Genomic DNA, 17,659 nt, shown 5'->3' with positions numbered 1-17,659 from the left:
AACAGAGGCTGATTTAACAGGTAAATCAGATATTAGTCAAGTGAAGACTCAACGAGGCCAAGTATACTTGCACAAGGGTTAGCTTCTGAGAGAGACAAGTGGTAGAACAATTCCCACAATCACATGGCATACCATGGACTAATTAAACTCAAACTCACAAACCTGCCCTGAAACAATGTACACTTAAAGTTACCTACTACATCATTATAATTACATATAATTGGAAACAACCAAAATGCCCACCAATAGAGGACTGGTTAAATAAGTTATAGTACATATTTTCAATGCACTTGCAAAAAAGAAGAGGAAGCTCTCTATGAACTGAAATGGAAAGATGTCTAATTGCTACATGGAAAAAGCACGGGGCACATGAGTGCATAATTGCTTGCATACGCACAAAGACACTCTAGAAGGAAACAGCAGAAACTAATAGATGTGGTTATCTGATTTAAAGGACAGATGGGGAGTGGGAACTTGGTAGGCAGGGGGACTGATACTTCTCTCTGTATACCTTTTAATAGTGTTTTAATTCTGAATCATGTGAATGTACTATTAATTCAAAATTAAATTAAAAATTGAGTCCACTCACCACACTCCCATGTAACAAATAATTCAATTCAATCATATATGCATTTAATGTTATTCATTTGAATTTCATTTGTTTTAAAGCTTTGCTTACACTTATACCTAAGTTTGAGTTTAGAGTTGTGTAATAACAGTAAGCATGAAGAATTTAATGTTTATATATATTTAGTACTACCATAATGGAAAATTTAACAGAGGATCTATAAATATTTCCCTTTAAAAGAGACCTATATACTACACAAATTCAAGAAACCCTGATATATCCAAGAGAAATCACACTGTTAGTTGTTTTATAACCATATTCCAACTCACCCCTAAAAAATAGATACATTTCTGACACTTCTTTTCTACTCCATTGATAGATTTATGATTTAACCCTAAAACAGATGGTTCCAATAATATCATAATTTTAAGCAAAATCTTTTTGTAATGTTTTGAATTCCAGCAAGGTGAATTTTTTCACGAAATTTAATAAGGGAAGTATTCTTTTTTAGCAAAAGCAAAACTCCTTAACAAATGTTTTAAAAACAGGCACTTTCTACTGATTTGGTTATGTTTTCCTATTCACATTCCTGTTCACTTATTCAATAAACACTAGTTGGATAACTACTATGAGCCAAGCACTGTGCTAGGCACCCACTAGGGTGGACATATTCAAAAAGTCAGACAGCACCAACTGTTGGTGGGAAAGTAAAAGGATACGGCTACTTTGCAGAACAGTCTGGCAGTTCCTCTAACACTTAAACACAGAGTTACCATATGACTCAGCCAATTCTATCCCTAGATATATAACCAAGACAAATGAAAACATATATCCACACAAAAACTTGTACACAAATGTTTATAACAGCACTGTTTATAATAGCCAAAAGATGGAAACAACCCAAATGTCCATCAACTGATGAATGGATAAATGAAATATGATATATCCGCACAACAGAATATTTGGCCATAAAAGGGAACAAGGTACTGATACACACGATATACACGATGACTCTTGAAAACATGCTAAATGAAAGAAGCCAGTCACAAAAGACCACATATTATATGATTCCACGCATATAAATGCCCAGAATAGGAAAATGCGTAGAGATAGGAAGTAGTATTAAGACTGGGGGGAGGTTGAGTAGGGGACACTAAATAGGGTAGTGATAGCTAAAGGGTATAGGATTTCTTTTTTTTTTTTTTTTTTTTTTTTTTTTAATTTCTTATAGGGATGGGCTCTCACTATGTTGCCCAGGCTGGTCTTGAACTCCTGGGCTCAAGTGATCCTCCCACCTTGGCCTCCCAAAATGCTGAGATTACAGATCTGAGCCACATGCCTGGCCCAGGGTTTCTTTTTGAGATGATAAAAATTTTCTAAAATTGAGTACAGTGGCAGCTGTACTTATTTGTGAATATACTAAAAACCACTGAATTGTACAATTTGAATTGATGAATTATATAGTATGTGAATTATATCTCAGTATGGTAGTCCCCCCTTTTCTGTGGTTCACTTTCCAGTTTCAGTTATCCATGGTATGAAAATAGGTGAGTACAGTACAGTAAGATATCTTGAGACCACAATCATTCACATTAACTTTTATTACAGCATATGGTTATAATTAGTCCATTTTATTTCTAGTTATTGTTAATCTCTTACTGTGCCTTAATTTATAAATTAAACTTTATCATAGTATATATGTATGTATAGGAAAAAACAGTATATATAGGGTTTAGTACTATCCATGGTTTCAGGCATCCACTGGGGGTTTTAGAACATATCCTCCCACAGATAAGGGGGAACGAATGTAAAGCTATTATTTAAAAAAAAAAAAAAAAAATACTGGTCACAGCTAGCAGAGGGTGAAGCTGGAATTCAAACCTGGGTCTAACTGCAAAGTCCATGTTGCTTCTACCACCCCCGTACTGCCAAAGGGCCAAGACTGAAATCCACATCTCTGATTCCTTCTACTGTATAAATTTCAAATTACTGACATCTGATTGCAACTCAGTAGAAAGTGAGCCAAGTTATGATCTTTACAATAAAAATCCAAAATTGGTTATTTCAAATGAAGTGACTGTACCTGAATTAAAACCGCAGAATGTGTTAAAGCATCATTCAACATCGTGAGCACATTTGATGTAGGAACTACCCCAGGATCATGACCCCAAGATGTTATTAGTAATCGATCATAACCCTATTGAAAAGAAAATGAATAATCCATAAAATGATGTTTAGAAATAAAGAAAATGTTAAGACAGTTATCTACAAATATGCTCACAAATTTCTACCCTCCTCAAAAAAACAACCCAAAACCTCACACACATACCTGGAATATATCTGGCAATTTTCGAAGTCTTGTACCTTTGGACAGTAAAAGAGATGGTGGTCCTTGTCCAGTAATATGATAAACATACAGTTTAAACCAGACAGAACTGACTTCTGGGATAGCTGGTCCAATATGCTACAATCATAAAACAGACAAGATAAAGTTGTAATATTCATCTAAAGAAGCCAAATTTCACAAGTGACCAAGTATAGTCTTATAAACAGCAAATGCCTCATGTAAATGTTAATTGCAATTATCCTTACAAAAATAAATTTTAGATGCTTCATTAAAATAGCTTCAATTTAATACTGGAATTAAGAAAGTATGTTTTATCACTGCAATTAAGAGAGTGAACTCTGGAATAAACTGACTGCCCAGTTTTAAATCTTGATTTCAGCCCTTAAGCCATATCACCTTCAGAAGGTCACTTAAGCTCTCTGTGCCTCATTTTGCTCAATCTATAAAATAGCAGTAACATATCTACCTCATGAGGATGCTGTAAGGTGGTTCAAAAGGCTTAAAACAGTACCTGGAATATAACAAACTCTATATTAAAGTGTTGGCTATTACTATCATTAATCACATACAAATTTTCACAAAAGGTACTATCTACCCTTCCATCCATTTAGCATTCATCCAGACAGTTCATGGAGTCCTACTATACCCAAAGATTCTGTTAAAGAAGTGAGGGGGCCCACAAAGAATTATAAAAAAAGGTTGGTTAAATGCACATCTCCTGCTGAATGCAGAGGACAAAATTTGGGGTGGGGACACGGTCCTCACTGAGGCAGCTGGAAAAACACAGGCAACAAAATCAACTTTATACAAGAATCCCTTCCTTTCTTCCACACCATTAAACCCTGCACATCTAGGAAACTAGGTACGATGCAGCACTGAAGAAGAGCAACATAACCCCCACTCTTTGAAAATGGTACAGACAACTTCCTTGTTAAATATAAAAAAAAGGCAACTGATTTTTAAGAAGTAAAAAAAACTAAAGTAATTTTTACATATAAATTCTACAGTTAACTAGAGTTTCAGCTTTCAAGCACCATTTTTTCTTTTTAGTTTAGTTAGCATCACAGCCCCATTTCTAGAAACATTTCATTTTTCCTTATTAAATTTATCTTATCCCTCAAAATGATATAGGCTTCTTTCTGAAAGCATCCCAAAACATTCTCTTTAAGTTATTCTGTACATGAATAAAATTTTACTCTAACATGTCACAAGTCACTAAATGATACATAAATCATAAAAAAATATGCCAATTATACTTCGCAAATTGAACATAACATCTTACAATGGCATAAAATACAAAACTGCTTTTTCTGAGTCAGTGCTTTTAATATTTGGTATCTGCAAGTGAAGAATTAAGAAAATAAAACTGAGGGTAGTCATGATGGCACAACCAAGTGCATCTTCCCAGTGGGTCTTTACCTGAGGGGTACAGCTGCTGACCGGCCGGATTTCATTGGTGAGGGGAGCCATGGAAACAAGCAGCGTGTAATTTTTGTTCAGAACTCTGCTGCAAGTTGCTGGGTCCAAACCAAGAAGGCTTTCACAGCGTAAGAGATCCAGAGGAAAACCTGAGTTATGATCAAGCACATACAGAGAATCAAGAACTGACACTGTGAAACAAAAAAGTTGAACATGATACATTAACTGCCTTGAGATTGTAAATTTTCCTTAAAAGGCAGAGTAACTCTATCAAGGAGACCAAATTTCCTAGGAGACCACAAAGACATTTTGAGATTTAAAGATGAAATTTTTTATTCTTTGGTCTAGAAAGATAGTTGCCTATGGATATTTCTTCAGGCTGCCTTTTACTTTAACTAAATATGCTTATTTTACTTTACTTCTTCCCTCCATGCCCAGGTACTCCACGACAGCTGCATACAGTTGACCCTTGATTAGGGTTAGGGTGCTGATCCCCTGAGCAGTCAAAAAATCTGCACATAACTTTCAACTCCCCCAAAACTTAACTATTAATAGCCTACTGTTGACTGGAAGCCTTACTGATAACACATATAGTCGATCAACATATATTTTGTATGTTATATGTATTATATACTATATTCTTACAATAAAGTAGGCTAGAGAAAAGAAAATGTTACTAAGAAAATCATAAGGAAGAGAAAATATTTACTATTCATTAAGTGGAAGTAGATTATCATAAATGTCTTTATTCTCATCATCTTCATAAAGTGTAGGCTGAGGACGAGGAGGGGTTGGTCTTGCTGTCTCAGGGTGGCAGAGGAGGAAGGGGTGGAGGTGGAAGAGGAGGCAGGAGAGACAGAAACACTTGGTGTAACTTCATGGAAATACAATGTAACTTCTGTGTTTTTTTTTTCACTTCTCTAAAAATGTTTCTATACGATACCAATCCTTCCAACATTTGCTTTAGTTTCAGTGTTATCATAGAAGGGTTTATAGAAGTCAAAAGTAGTCTTCAATAATCAGAACCCTCCCGCCGGACTGTTTAATGTCAATTTGTTTCCTGGCACTGCTTCTTCTATAATACATCTTAATACATCTTCTTCCTCGTTGTCTGGCATTGGTTCAGAAACACCCATCTCCCATCAAGTCATCTTCTATTAATTCCTCTGGTGTGGTGTCTATCAGCTCTTGAATTTCTCCAAGATATATTGAAACCCTTGACCACCCCCTACCCCCAATACCAATTCTGTCACATCCACAATCTCTTCATGATTTCTTTGATTGGCTGTCATAAACCCTGTGAAGTCATATACAACATCCGGACACGTTTTTCTCTAGTAGAAATTTATTGTTTCAGGCTTGATGGCTTTCACAGCTTTCTCCAAAACAACAATAGCATCTTCAATGGTGGAATCCTCCCAGACTTTTCATGATGTTCTATCAGGGTTCTCTTCCGCAGTGTTGACAATCCTTTCCATAGAGTACCATGTGTAATGAGTCTTAAAGGTCCTTATAACCCCCTGATCTAGAGGATAATATAGAGATGTCGTGTTTGGGGGCAAGTAGACCACTTTGATGCCTTCAGTGTAGAACTCACAGGGTTCTGGGTGACCAGAGGCATTATCCAATATCAAAAGAACTTTAAAAGGCAATGACTTACTGGCAAGGTACTTCCTGAGTTAAGGAACAAAGTAACAATGGAACTAATCTTTTTTAAAAAAGAGTTCTCCTTGTCCAGGCCTCCTTGTTGCACAACCAGACTGGCAGCTGGTATTTATCTTTTCCCTTCAAGGCTCAGGGATTAGCAGCTTTATAGATAAGGTCAGTCCCGACCATAAACCAGACTGCATTTGCACAAAACAGTAGAGTAAGCCTATCCCTTCCTGCCTTAAATACTGGTGCTTACTTCTTTGCCTTACTAATAAATGTCCCTTGCAGCATTTTTTTCCACAATAGAGTACTCTCATCTGCATTAAAAATCTGTTTAGGCAGATATCCATTCCCCCCAATGATATTCTTAATGGTGTCCGGGAACTTGTTTGCTGCCTCTTGGTCAGCAAAAGCTGCTTCTCTCGTTATCTTTACATTTTTTAAGCCAAACCTCCTTCTAAAATTATCAAACCATCCTTTGCTGGTATTAAATTCTCCAGCTTTAGATCTTGGACCTTCTGTCTGCTTTAAGCTGTCATTTGACTTTGCTTTTTCTCAAATCACATTAGAGTCTACAGGTATATCTTTCTTATAGTAATCCTGTGCCCACATAAAACGTACATTATCAATATGAGATTAAAAAGGTATTTCACAATAAGTACAAGCTTTTCATGCCTTCTGGCATAGATGTAGCAATGGCTTCACAAATTCCTTTTCTTTATTCACAATGGTCCTTATGATGGACTTATAAAGTATTGCACTAAACATGCTGGAAAATATGAAAACTGCAAGAGATCACTTCTTACTGCAATATGCGATTTACCAGACAAACTGCTCACATGGAGATGATTAGCATCACGCAGCAGTTTAAGCAAATACTCACAACTTTGAGTTCACTGCAATGGCAACAGGAGGTGGCTACCAAAATATTGCAGTCATACATATGTACTATAGTTAATTTTCTGCAGTTATGATTTAATACTGCATCTTTATGTTTATCTCTCAACTTTGAATGGCACCATGTATGGTCTGTAAGTATGCACAAAGTTTTGATACATGTTAACTTTTTATAATAGATTTATATATATTTTATGGTAATAAATGATAAAATAGACTAGTATCTACATATGCTTTATGCATTCATGACATACCTAACTTTTCCTTAATTTTTCAATATTTCTAGGTTACACGGTTTGTCTGTGAGTTTTTTCAAATTGTTGCAAGTCTCCAAGAACTTTTTCAGTATATTTAATGGAAAAAATCCACATATAAGTGCAGTTTAAACCCATGTTGTTCACAGGGCAGCTGTATTATGAAAGCCTGAGTGCCAGGAGAATCTATGTTCTTCTCCCTGTCCCCTCACCATTTCTAATCTATACAAAGAGAGTAATAGCTCTGTTCTCATTTTAGCATAGGGGCAGGGCAATAGTTTCTGATTTAGAAAAATGTGCCCTAGGCTGCTGGTCCATAAGGCATGAACTCACTCAGCATGCAACAGATTTTAAGCATTCCTATTCTTAATCCTTTTGGAAAATACCAAATGCTATTGCTCTCTAAAAAAGAGATATATCTAAGTTTGAAAGAAACTTCGGATCAGGTTAGCCATCTCCCCCTTCAAGTAAGAATGCATCTAAAAAAAATATGACCTGCTGAAAATGCCTAGAAACATGGAGCACAACTAGTGCCAGCCTCTTGGTCTCTAATACCATTGCCCAATAAAAGAAACCAGGCTCCTAGGAGATAGGAGCCAGCTTGAAGGGAATCCTGCTGGCAAAATCTGAGACAAATAGAGCACAAAAATAATTAAGAGATAGTAATGACTAATTACAGACCATTGAAAAAATAGGAATTCATAAATCCATATTGAGAAAACAAGAGCATGCCTAGTCTCAACTGTTAAATATGGAGGAAGTGCTGGAGTTGGAACAAAATTACCAATTTGCAACCATCATAGTAAAAAACAGCTCAGGCAAGAACCATCAATGGATGCCAAATGTAGCAGGAAACACTGATGAAGGGTAGGATATTTGCATGGTCTTGAAGTAACTCCTGACAGATTGCTTATTAGTTGTGGGGGGAAAATGGTTGACTATACAGTGGAAAAACTGGACAACGCATTAACGGAGTGATCAAAATTGACATCACCAAGGAAGAGCAGATGGAAATCATGAATCTCCAGATGTCAAACCCTTAGGAGAACACAACATTTACGTGATTTTCTAGACATGAATGCAGGACTTGATCTAATCATGAAGAGACAGCACATACACCCAAGATGAGAAACTTTCTACTAAAATCTACAAAAGAGGGACTGGATTCTTAAAAAATAAGAACATCATAAAAGACAAAAAACACTATTCATTTGTTCCAGAATAAAGGAAATAAAAGAGACATGACAATTAAAAATAATACTTGAACCTAAACTAGATTCTGCACTTGAAAAGAAAAAATGCTATTAAAGACATTGGGTAAATTCACAAAATAGAATATTAACTGTAGATTACTGTATTAATAGTAAATCTTATGAAGTTGCTGTAAGAGAACAGTTCTATTCTTAAGAAATACACACTGAATAATTTAGAGGGGAAAGGCCATTATATCCAACTTACACCCAAATTCTGGGTTAAAAGTAACTATACCATTCTTATCCTTGAAATTTTTCTGTAAATTTAAAACATTTACAAATAAAATGCTAAAAAATCAGGAGTCTATAGTTTAATGAAGAGAGTCCTATAGATGTTCCAGCTAGAAAACAAGGTGGAGGCAGGAAAGTGAAGCCTCCGAAGAAGTGGCTTCTACCAAGTGACATGTTTGGCTGTCTGTGTTCTAGCCAGTAACATGTCTGGCTGGAACAGAGGACATATCCTGAAGTAAAATGAGAGAAGTCAGCAGGTGGCTTCGGAAAGGGAAACAAGGGGGAAAAGTTCTAAAAAGACTAAAGAAATCTATGTTTGATTAAGTACACTGAGAAATTATACAACAGCCATGAGTGGGAAAATGCTGTCCAATAAAAACATCTGAATGTAGTAAGGAGAGACTTCATTCAAGAGGATTGAGGAGTAGGGGCCCACCGTAATACGGGGAGAGAGACTACTGCAATCATGATCATAAAGTTCCAGGGAGTCTTAAGAGTTAGACAACAAGGGTTTTTCTTTTGTAAGAAAGGAGTAGACAAAGCAGAAAGAATAGGGTGTGAGGAAGTGGGATGAAAGGGGACAGTACAAGACAGCAGATCAGAGAATATTCCACCACAAGGTCAGCATATTTTCTGGGAGGGGCCCTAAAGCAGGGGCTCGGGTTGAGGATGGGTCAAAGTTCAGGGGCTTGGAGGAAGGAGAGAAACTTAACCAAAGTTTGGCTAACAAGCATTTTGTTCTGATTGATCAGTTGGGACAGGCAGTTTTGGTCTATTGTTTATGAGACAAAGGGAATTTGGAGGATCTGTTTCTGGCCTTGTCATAGGCGAACAAGGTGGGGGGCACCTGTGAATCTTATCTGAGTTACATGGGCTAAGAGTGGGTCCTTGCAATAAGCCCTTCTCCAAAACACAAAAGGGTGAGGGGATTTCTTAACCTTTGGGCAAAATTCAACATTGTTAACGTCCAGTACAGAGAATATTTAATGTGTACTAGAACAGGGAAGGCAGAAAGACTAAAGAGTTCATGGCAGTTAGAACATATTTTCTAATATTTTTACAACGGTAATTGCTTTACTACAAATGTGGTTTAATTTCTAAACATTTCTACAGTACTAGGCTGACAAATTACAGTAGTTTTTATGTCTGACTGGTATTGATCATAGTGGGAAGACGTCTTTTTAAAAGATACTAGAAAAAAAATCATGCTTATAAAATGAGAAAAAATTAGACCACACATTGTTTTTATTTTTTAAGCAGTGCTTCGTGCAATTTAAAACCAAGAGATTACTAAGAAATTAGTCCTTTTCACATATAACAGAGTCTGCTTCTATGACAATATCACAAAGCTTTTACTTTACAGTAAATACTAAGTACTACATGATATACTCAAACTACAAATTATTAGTGACACACAAAAAAAATTCTTTTTACTTAAACAAGATGCTTAAAACACCAATACTACAGAACCTCTTTTCTAAAAAAGAGTTAAGGTTCAGTTATCAAGTCCACCACCTACAGAAAACAACATTTCTCAACAGGGTGAGCATGAAGACTCAATGCCCTAGGAATCTGCTATATGGAATGAATGACCTTTTCTGTACATCTGAAATGGTACTAGTGATGCACCATCATCAGAAAAACTGAGACAGTAACTCCAATCATTTTCTGTGTTCTGTGATTCAGATGAGGAGCTCAACTAAGAAAGGCTGGTTGTAAGAATGAAACTTCATAAACAGTTGTAGGTTTGGTCTTATAGGGAAGAGTTAATTACAATTTAACTTTGGAGCCCCAGCAATTGTTCTAAGCAATTAAAGCTCCAACTGGTGCCAGGAATAGTCGACTATTAAACCTACCTTAAAGGTTACAATTACACTTCACTATTTTCATACAGAATAGATTTAGGTTTACCATTTAACTTACTTCATGGTACACAGACTATTCATGGTAAAAACAAAGTTTAGCCCAGACTGTGAAGCAACAAATTGTTGGTATGTCAATAAAAAACTTAGTGTTTGAGAGAAGATAACATTAATAAAAGGGACAAGGCAAGGGAACAAAATCCAAGAGACATGAATAGAATAGTCTTCTATTCCCAGCTCTTCCACTTACTCGTCACACGGGCTCTAATGACTAAAAAGGCAGGAAATTTAAACGGATAAGCTCCAATTTCTTTCTTTAAAAGGAGTTACACTTGACTGGTCACTACTCTCTAACATTCTCAGATTCTATGAAAGGCAGGAAAGGACAATGTATTTCAAGACAGCTATAGCAGAATATTTCAAACAGTCTAACCCATTATCTCCATAAATCACTAAAATGTACCAGAAATTCCAGGAGTTTTACATCCAACACATCTTGAAGACTGAGCCACTCACTGCTTGGTACATGATCTAATATTTGGTAGCAAAAAATGGTTACCCATCAACAAATGCTTATCAATAGGTGCTTTAGGCTTTTGGTATTTGGTGATTTAAAATTCTCAGTTTTAACTATTTATGAATAATCTCAAAAAGTGCCACAACATGTAACAATCTGTAACTCTGCTAAGGCACGCTAAATCTGCAGAAGTGAGTCACTACTGAATGAGTCTCGTCTCTCTCAGCTAAACTACTCAGGATCTTTGTTCTCACCTATGCCACAATTCCCGTGAAGTGATAGTTGATCCTTCCTTAATTTTTAAAATTGAGCTGAAAAGCAAGCCAGATGCTGGTGAGAGAAATAAAATAAAAATTAACATGACTAAGAAACTGATGGTTCTTGGCCAGAAAAATAGGGTTCTCAAGTAAATGAAAGAATGAAACGAAATGTTATAGTGGTAACAAGGACTCACGAAGTCTCAAGATGACACTCTTGTGAATGTCTAAGGACTTGAGTTAAATGCTCTTCCAGAGATGCCCAAGCCCACCTGAACATTAGAATCATCTTTTTTTAAAAGACACATTTCTGGGTGCCATTCCACATCTCAAGATCCATTGAATCAGAATCTCTGGGTAGAAATTCTGATACCGTCAGTTCGATCAAAGTGTGGGAGCCCCCAGTTATCACAAAACTGAGACTGCCTACTAGGGCAACAGCCACATTAGAGTCCATCAATACCTTAACATTGTCACTACTTCTTTCTTTTTAAAAAGAGATTATCTGTTCCCTTTTTTTAAAGTAAAATGCTTTGGTAATTATTACAGTAGATTTGAACAGGAAGTTCCTGTTTATTATTTCGTTCAATGGAACCTTTCATTCTTGAAATTTTATGCTTCCAATAGTAACTCAATTTTGGCATTTGTTCACCCCTCAGAGCTAACACTTGTTCTAAATTCCATCCAGTTACTTAAATAAATTAACACTCCAACACCTTCTCTGGGTACTAAGAGATTTAAATACTATGAATGTCAATGCCACATGAGAAGAGAAAAAGTAAGTTGACAAGCAAAGAAATTCACAAAACAAGCCTCTAGTTATAAATCCAATATGCAGTCTACCCAAAATGTATTACATAAGTGATGATTACACAAGTGAGCATGATCTGTTTAATTTTATAGGAAAAAAGTTTCACACGATTATGTCTTCAAAATTAAATATATTTATCATACCATAATTGGGTTGGTCTGGCTGTGCAGTTTGCGCAACTAGATCTTTATTATGACGCAGAAACAATATTGTGTTTCTCAGAGTAAGTGCATGATCAAAATATCTCTGTGCTTCTCCTTCACCAGTGCTCTGAACCTAAACCAAGAGAAAATAGATTTTGCAACAAGCACCACTTTCATGACATTCACTCTAATAAATAATTATATAATAGAGATATTAAGACATTATTCAAAAGCAGTAAATTGAAAATTTGGCCAGGCAATACTGAAACAAATATTAATCTCAGTCTTGGTTGAGTTTGCAATTTTACAACATTTATGAAGATGACAGAAATTACTCCAAGTAAAACTAACAATTTTAGCAACCAAATAATACATTATACCATTATATAAGTTACATGTCCCATATATAATTCAAATACAGTGCTTAAAATACTCTAAAACCCATGTATTTTTTGATCTAGAAAAGTACTCCTATCCACAGTCACCAGTTATGCCTATAATTCTCATCACTTTGTGCAAATTTTTTTATCACTAGTTACAAGGGACTATGGAGTACGTGATTCAACATGACTGTTCACCACTGCTGAACATACAGCTTACATTCATTCAGCAGGGATTTGCTGAGTGGCTCAAATGTACTATGACCTCTCTAGGAGATAAAGATAGAGTCATGGACAAAACAGACAAAATTCCTGCCTTCACAGGCCTTATGGTCCTGTTTAATATGTAAAGACATATACATCCCAGAAACAGCACATAAATGGAATGATAAGTCTACCTAAATTAGATTTGCATTAAATTAACAAGACCAACCAATTAAGATTAATCAAGATCTGACTACTTAAAAAGTAGCTAAGAAACCATTTTTTAAACTAAACCTCAGACAAAAAGGCCTTTCCAGGAATGACTATGTGGTAAAAAAAATGTATATATATTAATAGATTTATAAATGAGAAGAGCAGCTGTGATACTGTAATTTGCTACATTTGATAAAAGACTACTTGAAGGCAAGAGAGATAAAAATTGGGAGACCAGAACTTAAAATGTGCAGGAACATAGAAAAAATTTATTGGCAAAAGACAACATACAGTAAGAAATGGGGTTAACAAAGTGATTTAAAAAGCACTGAAGAAATAACGGAAGTATGAAGACAAAAGTAAAAGAGGCCAATTAATAGCAAAGAATTATCTCATATATTTTCTACACTAATAAAAGTAAAAATCCTATGGAGAAAGAGCAGCGAAAAAATGTTATGGTCTTTTTTTAAAAGATATAAAAGAATTACAGAATCATAACAAGTTCTCTGAACAGCCCATTTACATATACAGAGAGAGAGTTCATCACTAAAGCACAAAAGGCACCAAAATTATTAGTCAAGGAACAGATCAGGCACACAAACTATTTGCATATAAAGAAAAGCGGAGGATGGAATAAAATATCCAAAGAATGAAAAATACCAATAAAGGGAAATCAAGATTTAGAGCTAAAGAAAACTAGGGCTGTACTCACAGGGGAAAAGGTGGTTTAGAGCAAATATGGCTGAAGTCTTCAAGATGTTAAAAGGGACAGTGAGAGCGAACATAAATATGATACCCAGGGACACTGTTCAGGTTTAAGATAACTGGAACAAAAAATTTCAAATAAAACTGCTTAAGAGATGATCTTAGAGAGTCATGCCAGAAAAAAATGAAAGGCTATTTTAGAAAAATTTCAATTTACAAAATTATAGACTGAGATTTCTAATCCCCATTTCTTCATTTTATCAAATTATGTTAAGAGTTAGATGAGGTAGACAAACCACTTTAAACCCACAAAATGCATTCCCCCACTCAATATGTGTCAGTCTAAATGACTGCCACATTATTAAGCTGGGGAATGAGGTAGGAATGAGCAAGAATACACCAAAAACCCAACACAACCAATAGACTGCAAGCAAGAAAAGGTTCCAAATGCCCTGTCATCCCTAACATGCAATCTACATTTACCTTTTCTAGTTCTATAAGAAAGCTGTCCAGAGACTCATCTGAGAGTTTGCCTACTTCAAACATTGTGACTGCATGACTCTTCAAGTTCTGCAAAAAAGAAACAAAATATTAAAGTTCTAGTTCCCTTTTTTTATGCTAAGCATAATATCTCATATTTATATTATGCTTTCCAATATATTTAAACTTAAGGGTGGGTGAGGGAGGGGGCTGATTCTTCCAATTACAAAAGTAACCTTCACTAAAAGTTTTTACACTCCTCTAAGGAATATAAAACAAAGTCAGTTGTGTTTTTAGGAATAAATCTACTACTTAAAAAGATATAAAAGCACTGAATTATTTTATATCTCATCTTTAAACACCTTCATATTTAAACAAGAATTTGACTTACTGGTGAAAGATTTCCCATCATTAAGAAGGCAGTAAGAGTTGAGTCAAATAGAAATGCGATACGCTTTGTGTATCCTGTAGATAGACTCAGACTGCTTATACTGGCAGTGTCAGCTGAAAAGAAACCATAATTTGAAATCAAGTAAATGCAAATTATTCTTTGCTTACTATTCTAAATGAGAAAGTATTTCATTCAGCTTTATTTGATAACCAAAAAGTATGTAAGAGGCTCCAGTTATACCCACCTCTAAGTAGAGAAAATTTTTAAAAAATGTTACACAGCACTTACTTTTATATTTCTTTAAAAGTAATAATAAAGATTTTAATAACTGTCACACTAACAAGATTAATTAACCTAACCTCTTCAGATAAGTCACCTGGCTCAGGTAATAGCCCACGTTGTGGTCCTTCCTGCTTCCAACATTAAACCACAGGCAATCCCCTCATCCATTATGATTTGCCTCCCTTTGGGCTTAGCCCACACTATTCTCTTGGGCTGACATGGCCTTCCTCCACTGACCACTGACAGGCTCTTATTCTTAGCCCAAATAACATCTTGTCTGTGAAGGCTTCCTAAATAAACCTCTCTAGCCAATAAAGGGTCTCTTCCTCTTTGTACAACTGGTTCTCACATTGTTATAGTTTTTTTGGTTACATTCCCTTTCCTTTCCCTAGACTTAATTCTTAGAAGACTATATTCTAGTCAATTTTATACCCTTAAGACTTAGCACAGTGCCCAAAGATTGCAAGCAGATTAAATAAAATCTGAAACAAAACTATAAAATAACTGTAAGAGTATATGTTAGGACATATGCTGTACCTATAGACAGACTCTAAATTAAACTGAGTTACTACTGCTAACCTGGATCTTCTTGACTATTTGTATCAGTGTCAGTAGCTGATGAAGCTTCTTGTACAGGACTCCTACTTTCCCCACCATCCCATGATAAGAGCATCTTCTGTGGATCCAAAGTACTCCTATTAATGAAGAATACATTCACTTTTTAAAAATCATATAAATGATCTGATATAAAAATACCTACTCAAGTCACTACTTACATTATGAACGATCCATCTAAATCCAGTCTTATATTCAAGCCCAAAACTGAGATGTAGCCCCAAAATGCTCTGCCCACATAGAGCAAGGGTTCTTAACTAAGATCCATGGGTAGGCTTAAGGGAATTCAAGAATCCTTCAAAATTTTATGTAAAATTGTGCTTTTTTCTGGGGAAAAGGTTCTTAGTTTTCATCAGATTTTAAAAAAGATCCATCACACATAAAAGATTAAAAACCACTAACATATAGGGTTCACCTCAAATAACAGATTAGAAAAATAAAATTTTTATATGTAAAATTAAATATTTCTTCAAAAGGAAACTCTAATATTTCATATGGAATAAATGAGTTACTTTAATCTGTTTACGGATGGAACATTCTTCCATGATGAATGAAGTTGATCCAAATTTATTACTTGTCCCTTCTTATGGGCAAAACCCAATCGGCAATACATTGAAACAGCATTCTGAAAGGAATACAAAGGAAATTAGCATTTAAAATAAACCAGACATCAAAATATTTGTAGAGAAAAAACAGACTAATCATGATTCTCAAACATTTTCATACCATAACTAGAAAAAACAATTTTCAGTAGGGCTGTTCCTCCCTTAAGGTCTTCACATATGTACAGGAAGGAATCTTCCAATTCTCTGGCCTTGCCCTCCGCCCTCCCTACCTCATTTTAAGATACCGATTAGGCTGCTTCCTGCCATACACAGAAGTGTGAGGGCTCTTTCAGTCCATGCAGCGGAATCCTGATTCAAGACCCCTTATCTTGCTCTTTCCTACCTTTGTAAGCAGCCCTTCATTGTGCACTTCCTCAGACAGCTAACAGGAATCTCAATGCCTATTTCTCAGCAGCTTATCAAGATAAAAATATGCTAGTAAAATCCATTCAGTATTCACACAAATAAAACGAGTACAAAATAATATACCTTAACCAGGGATAAGTCTATCTCAAGGACATTTGCAAGCTGGAAAATAAAATAAAAATTCATTTTTACATTCTCAGAATTACCAGTACCTTACACAGCTGTGACAGACAAATGTAATCATAGTAAGCAAAATTTTAAATTATGAATAATTGGAAGACTGAATAAATTTTGAATTCAGAACTTTTTTCTTTCCCTATCTCTAAGACATTTATAGTAGTACAAATCCAGATAGTGACTATAACAATTCAGGATTCCTTACTCTTTAATTTTTCTCATTTAAAAGAAAAAAATTCCTAAATAGACCAATATAGTTTAAAATACTTTAAAGAGTCACGTAAAAAGTTATTTAACCAAACTATAATTTAACTGAAAAAAATTTTAATATACATATGCAGGAATTAATTTAACGATAGTGACATTTAAGTATATTAATGGTCTATGATCTCCCCAGATACAGATTTTGAAAACATTTTAACCACATCATTAAATAATTCTACCTACTTTACGCAAATTTAAGTCTTGAGATTATATTCTTCCATAAGATGTTGCCACACTTACCTCTGCAACATTAGTGTACTCATCTATTGAAACAAATATCTTATAGAGTAGAGTTTCAAAATAATCACCTTGTACTCGATTCATTACAAAACCTTCAAGAGGAGGAACTGAAATAAACAAAATAGACTTTTCTCAGTGGTATGATTTTATAAAATAAGAAAGTATCATTTAAATATCTAAACAAAAAAAGAAACCTCTAACTTAGGGACTCAATGCAGCTTTTGATTTATTTTATCCACTCCATAGCAAGTTTTCTAAAACTCCCCAAGTTAAGGCCATGTACAACATTACCTACACAGAGAGGACTGTGAAGGTAGAGCACGAAATCCACAAAGAATAACTGAATTCACCATGGAACTCTCAGTTACTGAGGCAGAGGAAATGCTGGATGACACGGACTTGGCAGAAGGACAAGGGAATCGGGGCTGCTTCAGAACAGGGAAGGCTGCAGAGGGTTTCTGATATGTCGGTTTTTGATGGCTCATCCGGCAGCAGGAGTGACTGGGCCAAAGCAGAAAAGCAAAGCAC

General features: G+C 35.3%; 1 protein-coding gene across 1 annotated transcript in view; it reads right to left on the bottom strand.

The window, feature by feature from the left end:
* The window catches only part of FAM91A1 (family with sequence similarity 91, member A1), a 45,032-nt gene that overhangs the window by 10,367 nt on the left and 17,006 nt on the right, over nt 1-17,659 (bottom strand). The window contains exons 9-18 of the mRNA XM_012660854.1: nt 17,132-17,238; nt 16,574-16,612; nt 15,992-16,104; nt 15,444-15,559; nt 14,583-14,695; nt 14,195-14,281; nt 12,210-12,342; nt 4,335-4,483; nt 2,898-3,032; nt 2,652-2,765 (exon numbers count right to left, since the gene is read on the bottom strand). Of these exons, the coding sequence (XP_012516308.1) occupies nt 2,652-2,765; nt 2,898-3,032; nt 4,335-4,483; nt 12,210-12,342; nt 14,195-14,281; nt 14,583-14,695; nt 15,444-15,559; nt 15,992-16,104; nt 16,574-16,612; nt 17,132-17,238 (1,106 nt within the window). The remainder of the gene's footprint in view (nt 1-2,651; nt 2,766-2,897; nt 3,033-4,334; nt 4,484-12,209; nt 12,343-14,194; nt 14,282-14,582; nt 14,696-15,443; nt 15,560-15,991; nt 16,105-16,573; nt 16,613-17,131; nt 17,239-17,659) is intronic.

Source organism: Propithecus coquereli, unplaced genomic scaffold (assembly GCF_000956105.1).
Source record: "Propithecus coquereli isolate 6110/MARCELLA unplaced genomic scaffold, Pcoq_1.0 Scaffold68, whole genome shotgun sequence".
NCBI lineage: Eukaryota > Metazoa > Chordata > Mammalia > Primates > Indriidae > Propithecus > Propithecus coquereli.
Note: the sequence above shows the minus strand (reverse complement) of the source record. Positions and strands in the feature narration are given on the sequence as shown.